Consider the following 8166-nt stretch of genomic DNA (forward strand, 5'->3'; position numbering starts at 1 on the left):
TTTACCTCCGCTGTTTGGCGGCATCGAGGACGCGCGCGGGGGCATGTCGCAGTTCTTCGACGATGAAGCCGACGCTGCTCCTGCGGCGGGACCAGTTGGGAGCATGGATTCCTCCCCACCGAGGCCCGCCGTGGCGTTGCAAGGTGCATTCTCGCAGATGTTTGGATCTGGCTCTGTCAAAGGGACGCCGAAAGGAATGAAATTTGGTGGGCTGGCCGACGCGTTCGACGAGACTCAGGCGCGTGATCCGTCCGACCGTCTTTCCTGTTTTGACTCATATTCTCGATCCGTGCAGGTAGAGGGCGGCTTCCAAAATCTCAGGAAAGACAACGACGACATTTCGTTGACGCTGGACACGAAACTCCAGCCCGCGCTCGAGCCGGACGCGACGCTCCTGCAAAAGGCAGATTTAATTTTCGAAAAAGAGCAAGAGTACCTGCTCCAGGCCGCTCAGCGCGCCCCTCCGAAGAAACCCCAACTCTATGTGACGGAAAATGGGTTCGTCTACTCTTCTTTCTCTGTGAAGACGCTCCCATGACGTCTCATCCGCATTGCTGACCCACACAGATTCCTCACCCAAACGCGCCCGGACGTTTCCACCCCGGAAGTCTACCGCCCCTCACCCTCCCAGCACCCGAACTTCTTCCGCACGCAGCCTTCCCCCGCGATCAGCCTGCTGAACTCATCCCGCCGGCTCCCCCTGGGCACGCTCGCATTCTCCGATGCGGGCGACACGCCTTTGCGCTCCCCCCTCCGCCGGCTTAAGCGCCGCCCCTCGCCGTCGCCCCTTGACCCAACCGACACCGGCCTCCGCGCGCTTGGTGGGTACCGCTCCCCGTCTCCGCCGTCTCCCTCTCCGGAGCGGGCGCGCCAGCGCACCGCGTTCGATGTGCTCCGTGCGGGAAAGCCGAAGCCGAAACTGGGGCGCTCTGAATTTATCGAGGGCGAGGCGGTCGAGTCGGACGAGGAGGACACGCTCGGGTTCGGCGGGGCGCGGCGGAAGCCTGGCGCGGATGACGAGGAGGACGAGGACGAGGAGGAGCGGGACAAGCTCGTCGAGGCGCTCATGGATGACAAGGCCATGAGCGAGGACACGCTCAAGCGGGACTTGGTGCTGGAGAAGTTCCAGTGAGTCCTCCCCTTCCTGCTTTGGTGTCTGTTGCTTGCGTTCGCGATCGGGAAGCGCGCGGCTGACATTGTGACGCAGGGAGCACCGCGACGAGGACGACGCGCGGATCGAGAAGCTGCACAAGGACGCGGTCGAGGGCAAGCTGCGCGCGAAGCGGCGTGACCGCGGCGTCGGGCTCGAGGACAGCGAGTCGGAGGACGAGGATGAGGGCGCGCGCATGGCGCGCCTGCGCATGAAGAAGCGCAAGATCGACGGGGACGATCTCGAGATACTCGGTGCGTACATTTCCCGCATGACAGGCGAATGCATGCCCCCGGCGCCGCGTACCGACGTGTGTGTGTGTTTTCTACAGCCCAGCAACCAGAGACGCGTCCGTTCTACGAGGCGTACCAGCAGCCGATGGTGGACGACAACGCCGAGTTCGAGCATCTCCTGCACGACGAGGCAATGGACGATGCGGAGGACGCTGAAGATGGTGGCATCGACGACGACGATGATCGTGCGCCGCGTGAGACGGTATCGACCACTTCGCTGATGGACGAGGTCCGCGAGGCCGCACGGAGCAAGCGCGTCAGTCATTTCCATGGTTTCTCCTCTCTCCTCTCTCCCGTCTTTGCTGATTATTGGTTTGGCTGCTGTGATTGTCGTTCCCTGCGCACAGCACGTCCCTACGCTCGACCCGCACGACGTGTCCTGGGTCGACCGGCAGCGGCCCTCGGCCGACGACGACGACTACGACGACCTGACGCGCAAAGTCAAGATCCGCGAGGTCTCCACGGCCTCCCGTCGTGGGCACCAAGCCACCAGCGCAGCAGCCATGGACGTCGACGTGCGTCTCTCTCTTCCCGTGTCCCCGGCCTCGTGCCCGATCCGCCGTTGCTCACCCGTCGTCTACAGACCCGCCGCCCCGTGCGGCGCGAGAGCGAGCGCGACATGGCGCGCCTCACGATGTGGGCGAAGGACGAGAGCTTCTCGCGGCAGGCGGGGGGCTCCGCATCCGGAGCCGGCGGGGCCGTCACTGGGCTCGGGCGCAAGCCCGCTGGCGCGCGGGGTGCCGGCGCTGGTGCCGGAGCGGGCGGCGTGGGGCGCGGGGCGGCTGGTCGGAGCGGGGAGAGCGGGAGCGGGGGCCCGGCGCGAGGCCCGGTGCGCAAGGCGGCGAGCGGGCTGTCGATGGTCGCGGATCGGCGGGGGCGGTTCGGTGGGTGACGTGGCGCGTGGCGCGCTCGTGCGTGGTTGTTGTCCCTGTCGTCGTCGTCGTCGTCGTCATCGTCGTGCTGGGGACTATGTGGGCGTCCGTTGCCCCTTGTCATTTGTGGTGTCGTGGAACTTGCGATTTGGGAAACCTTCTCACTTCTATCTATCCGCCCACTCGTCCGTGTTACGATTCCTGTCTCTCCCTATGTACATCCCATATACTGCCCCGTCTCAGACCCTCCGCCCTCCAGACTATATTCTCTTCGTTCTACGCTATCTCCGTGCCCTGTCGCTATGCACTCTACTCATACATACCTTGCTCTCCTCTCGCATACAGTACACACCTGATCGTGTATATGCTTTCCATTCAAATGTATCATATACACACGCATGTCCCTCGCGCGAACACGGTGTACTCCACTTATTCCTCACGAATGAATTAATGAATGATCACGACGTTTCTGGCCGCGTCGCGAACAGACGCCAGGACGCAGACGTTCGGCGCGTGGCATGAGGTTGTATACAATTTCATTCGAAGTGAAAGCGAAACGTCTCGCGATGTAAAACTTCTCGATCTCGTCTCTCTTCTCTTGCCTCCCTGAAACCCGCACAAAAAAAACAGACAGACAAACAGACAAACAAACAAGCAGGCTAACAAAAAGAATGGAAAACTCCACCCGCTCAGACTACTCGACCGACCCCGACCCCACGCCGTCATATGTAAAAAAAAGTAAGGACGAGAAAATCCATGCATGAGCAACAGTCGCAGAACGACCCAAGGCCGAGAGAAAATGAAAGATGCGAGGGCGAAAGGATTAGGACAGGCAGACAAAATCAAAGAAAAGACAAACGAAAGAAAAGGCAGGTGGGCAACATCAGGAATCAAGAACCGGGAGAGCCCAAGGGGCCAAAATCAACAAGAGGCAACGCGAAGCGGCGGTGAGTGCCCATCGGGCACTCGTCTCGTCGTCATGTAGTCGTGGTCATCGTCATCGCAGCAGTGGCAATGCACCGGATGGAAACAAACAACGGATGCAACAGGAAGGGGGATAAGAAGGGCAAAAAAAATAGTTGGAAGGGTATAAGAATAAATAAGTAAGGTCGAGAAAACAGCGTAGATGGGGCGACGCGCCGGATGGTAAATGTCGAGTAATAGGCTTTCGTGTGGGCGTAGCAGTGAAGTAGAAGTGAGCAGGTGTGCATGTGAAGGTGTTGGAAGATATGGGTTTGGGGATGGGAGACGAGGGCCCTGGGGTGGCCTTGCTTCTAAGAGGCCCTCGGGGGAATGTGTGGGTCGGTCGGGGAGGTGATAGCCTGGTTTGAGTTATATTTCTCGTGGACATTTTCAATAAAAGAATTCGTCGTGGGGCGTTGTCTCGTCGAGGCGGTATAAAACAGCGGGGGAGAAAGTCCAGAAGGCGGGGCAAGACGAAATGCAAGAGACGGGGAAGCATGCGCGGGCCGCGATCGCGGGCGCCAATCGCGACGTGGAACGTCCGGGACGAAAAGTGTCAACAATGCTGCTTTCCAAAGTTTTTGGGGAAGCGGGCCCACGCGAGGGGTCGTTGGCGGGTCTGGAAGTTGAGCGGCGGGAGGGCGTAGACCGTGCGCGGGAGCTGGGGTTGGAGCTGGCGCGGAGGTGGGCTTGGGGGTGGGCTTGAACGGCGTTTGCGGCCACTGTTCTGATTGAGCTGGTAGGAGAAGAGAGGGCAAAGAAGAAAGGGAGAGGAGTGGATATCAACATGTGGGCGCGCGAGGCGGAAGGAGGGAGGACGCGCACCTTGTGTCTGAGCATGATAAGCTTCGCCATACAGGCCGGTGGCCCGCTTTCTCGAAACGGATTTCCTGAGCACGAGCGTGATTCAGGTTAGAGAGACGAGAGGCGGAGGACGGCCAAGAAACAAAGACATACGAGCCGCGACGAGGGCGAGTCCGAGCTCGTGTGCATCCGAAGGTTCGTCGACGGCCATGAAAGAGAGCCATACTGCGGGTATGCGCAGGGAGAGGAGAACGAGGACGGCGACGAGGGTGGCGAGGAACATGACGAACATGGTCGAAGGGGCAAGCGTTTGGCGTCACACGAGGAAATAGGATTGTGGGGAGGGAGGAGAGAAATTATGGGAGGGAAGAGGTAGGAGAGAGGGGGCGTAGGGACGGCTGCGGGGGGTTGCGAGGCCCTGGTGCTCCCTAGCACGGTGTCGAGGCGAGGGACTGCGCGGAGAGGGAGCGTGAGGAGGGGAGAGAGGGGATGGGATGGGAGTGTGGCCTAGACGATGGACAAACCGACGCCGATGGTCTCTATACCCGATTCCACGCTGACAAACTCCCATCACCATATCACCGGCGCTGCTTCTCCCCAAACCCCTCGCCTCGACCAGCCTCGATTTCTCCTCTCTGTGCGTCCTCCCCAGGGAATCCTTTCTCAATCGTCTGATATCTCCTCTCCAACTTCGATGGTGTCCAAGACACCGCATAAGCTCGCAAATACCACGGCGTCCTGATTGTCCTTCGATGTTGCTGATCCACCCTCCCCAACGAGCAGACTAATCAGAAGGTCCCTTCGATCACCGCCCTAACCGACTTCTCAACGATTTCCGAACAGGCATCACACGGGTCTCTTTTCGTTTCTCCAGCTGCGACCACTCTATGTTATGTGCGACATCCAATTCAACATGGCACACATGAGTCATTGAGTCGAGATCAGTTTGAGAAGTCCTCTTCTATCCCTGCCCTCGTTGGAAGTCGGTCCGTACTTCCACCCGTTGGCCCCACCCGAACTCTTCGTAGGTTTTGCTCACAAAGGCATCAACGTTCGCATTCTCGATTGAGCTAAACAATTACACCTCGGCCCAACAGGATCTTTGATGATCTCATCTTCTCCTAGTCGAACCTGACTGGTGCTCAAAGACTTTTCAGCGCCTGATATCCTCTCATCGTACAATGCAGAGCGTCTCCCTGTCATTATCTACATGTTACATGCCACCGCCGTTGCAAAAGAAAGACCGGCGATGGCACCGAGAAAGAGCAGACGGAACACGAAAAGACGTTGAGGTCCATGTACAGGAACGACATTGTATGGCGTCAATTACAGATACAGCAACCTAGGGGCGAGGGTCCAAAAACCAGGAGTTGTTCTGGCACGGGCGTGCTCAGCATCAGGAACTTTATGTGCAGGCAATCGCGTCTTCGAAACGCCGTCACCTTTCAAGTTTGATTTCTTTCTACTTCAACACACGACTGAAGGCGTGGTCGAGGTGGCTCAAGTGGTCACTGGTCGCAGTATCAAGGAACTTACTCCAAGGACGTGGCGAAGGCGGCGGTCGTGGCCAACAAGGAACTGGCACGCTCCCATTCGGATAGCGTTGTATATGGATCGTGATGGCCACGGGCGCAAGGCATACACCGTTAAAAACGAAATAATGACGTGGTTTGACGGGATGCATTCATTTTGGTTGGGTCCAAAGGTGCTTCAATTCAAGCCTTTTCAACCCACGTTCTTGTTGAATGGACCTCAACCATAACGGGCAGAGTCTGGATCATTGTGTTGAAGCCGTTCGCATCCGTGGAAAACTTGTTAGAAAATCTGTTCATAACAACGCCGACACCGGTTCTCCACGTTTATGGGAAGGCGCCGTGCTAAACTTTGAGAGGAGAAGCGGAGTGAAAGCGCTGGACTTGGCGATGTCGTTCCCTAAGCCTACGGGATCTGAGATAACTTACCTCGAACTGGTTGAGCAGTGGTTGAGCCAGGATCGACCACCAACTACGCTGGAGCGTTGTTCACAGGCGCTCGTCAACGCACCGCACACTTTCGTACCCCGCTGTCTTCACGGCAATTCCATGTCGACCCGCTCATCGATATCGCTCAAAGGAATGCGAATAATACGAAAAATAGATACCGATTAATTCAATAAAGAAGGTAATACAGCGATGGACGCTCAGACTTTTGGCCTTCCCCGTACAGACAGAGAACAAAAAGAGCGGCGGCGACGACGGCGACGGCGATGACGATAACAACAGATTAGCGCCTACAACACTCCTCACCTCCTGCCCTCTCACGTATTCAATGACGCGTAGTAATCCCGATACGCCGCTTGCAGTAGCAGCACGAACGACTGGCCCTCGGGACTGTGCGCGCCGTTCACGCTCGGCGTGCTAAACAAGAGCGGGTCGACCGTGTTCTGGAGCCACCCATCCTCGTCGACGCTCTTGTCGATCAGCTCGAACGCGCGGTCCGCCGCGCTGATGTACGCTGAGACGCCCGAGACCATCGCGAGGCGGTACGTCGAGGCCGCAAGGAGCGCCGTCGAAGCCGTGTCTGCAAATGAATCTTCTTCGTCGATGTAGTTGTACAGCGTCCCGTTCTCTTTCTGTTTGATTGACGCGCCGCGTGTCAGATAAGCATTCCGCTTGGGGTAAGGCGGAGAGCAAAACACCCGTACCTGGTATTTCCATGCCCCGGTCAGGATCTCGCCGATCCAGATCGTCAAATTCAGTTGCTGGTCGTAGAACTGATCCTCCAAGTCGGACTTGCGGATTGTCTCCAGCACCCTCAGCATTCCTGCCGCTGCCCACGCGTTACCTGCCGGTTTTAGAATTTTCATCGGTCAGTCTCCCCAGCAGAGCCCATACAAAAATGAATAGAGAGGAAGACGCACCTGTGCCCCAGAGATGGTCGTCGGACGACGAACCGAGCTCGATGTGCCGCCACAGGCTCTTGTCGGCGTCGAACAGTACGTCGCGATAGAGACGGCACTGATCGTATGCGAGCTGCAACAACTTAGTGCCCTCGGCTCCGCCCTGCAACGCGCCGTAGTATGCGATGAACGGCGGCGCCATGTACACAAAGTCTGCCCTATCAACCCGAACGGACAAACGAGATCAGTCAGGCCCAAACATGTAGTCAGAATACACGAGGCCAAGGAGTCAGGCACGTATCATACCAGAGTTGGACTTCGCTCTCTCGCTGCGAGATCGCTCCCGCAGCCGAGCGAGGTGCGACGTTCAGAAGGAAGTCTAGCTGGTCCTTTGCGGCGTACGCAAAGCGCGTGTCGGACGTGTTTGTGCGCGTCCAGTTGGCGAGTAGGACCGCATTACCGATGCCTGTCACACGAAAGGAAGCGGAAAACGCGTCCACGATTGCAGTACGTCAGCCGATGTCTAGAGGGGTCTGGGCAGCGGGAGAGCAGGTCACATACTGGCAGGGTCACCGACGGCACCATCACCGTCGATCAAGGGTAGCGAGCCGGGGGTTTTGGTGTTCACCACTCTAGATGGGATGATCGGAAGAAGTCAGTCGTTGACATTGGCTTGTGCGGGAGAAGTGGGTGAGGACATGAAGGACATGAGGGCAGTCCGCAAGGTGGATGATAGACAGAAAAAATATGGAGGAAATGCGGCTATGATACGCACTGTTCTGCGATTGCGATCACGTCCTCCGCATTGTTGGTTTTATTCAGTTTCGAGGGCGGCGGGACGCGTCCACCGAAGACGCCCAGCGAAGGCCACTCCAATTCCGTCAGTGCTTCCACGGCGGCCCCAATTTCCCAGCTGCGTTAAATGAAAAGACAACATCAAACATCGATGACCGCATCAGTATTCATATCTGTTCACAGGCAAGGGGGAGATGCGGAAGATGGGCGTGGGATGAGTGGGATTAGAGCGCACCTCTTGTCGGAGATGTTCAGCATGTTCGCGCGCACGAGTGAGATCCGCTCGGTGCTCATGATGCTTGCCGTCGAACGCTTCACCACGCCTCTCGCGATGGTGGGTGCAGCCGCGACGTGTGAGGTGACCGCTGAAAGCGCCAGAGCGCTTAATGTCCAAGTGGAGAAGGAGCGCAT

The 8166-nt window shown here is 57.9% G+C and overlaps 3 protein-coding genes across 3 annotated transcripts; 1 reads left to right on the forward strand and 2 right to left on the reverse strand.

The window, feature by feature from the left end:
• The first annotated feature begins 1937 nt into the window (after positions 1–1937).
• Positions 1938–2713, forward strand: HETIRDRAFT_439197 (uncharacterized protein). The gene is made up of 2 exons (XM_009545836.1): positions 1938–1958; positions 2027–2713. Exons 1-2 carry the CDS (start codon positions 1947–1949, stop codon positions 2333–2335), a joined length of 321 nt encoding a protein of 106 aa, XP_009544131.1. The 5' UTR covers positions 1938–1946; the 3' UTR covers positions 2336–2713.
• Positions 2714–3834: 1121 nt separating this feature from the next.
• Positions 3835–4374, reverse strand: HETIRDRAFT_416155 (uncharacterized protein; the record flags this gene model as incomplete). Its single annotated transcript, XM_009545837.1, has 3 exons — positions 3835–4014; positions 4104–4168; positions 4236–4374. 3 exons carry the CDS (start codon positions 4372–4374, stop codon positions 3835–3837), a joined length of 384 nt encoding a protein of 127 aa, XP_009544132.1.
• A 1828-nt stretch (positions 4375–6202) lies between these two features.
• Positions 6203–8166, reverse strand: HETIRDRAFT_151088 (uncharacterized protein; the record flags this gene model as incomplete). The annotated part of the gene is made up of 7 exons (XM_009545838.1): positions 6203–6693; positions 6766–6905; positions 6982–7178; positions 7267–7426; positions 7522–7592; positions 7736–7873; positions 7991–8166. 7 exons carry the CDS (start codon positions 8164–8166, stop codon positions 6379–6381), a joined length of 1197 nt encoding a protein of 398 aa, XP_009544133.1. The 3' UTR covers positions 6203–6378.

This window comes from Heterobasidion irregulare (assembly GCF_000320585.1).
Source record: "Heterobasidion irregulare TC 32-1 unplaced genomic scaffold scaffold_03, whole genome shotgun sequence".
NCBI classification, from domain to species: domain Eukaryota; kingdom Fungi; phylum Basidiomycota; class Agaricomycetes; order Russulales; family Bondarzewiaceae; genus Heterobasidion; species Heterobasidion irregulare.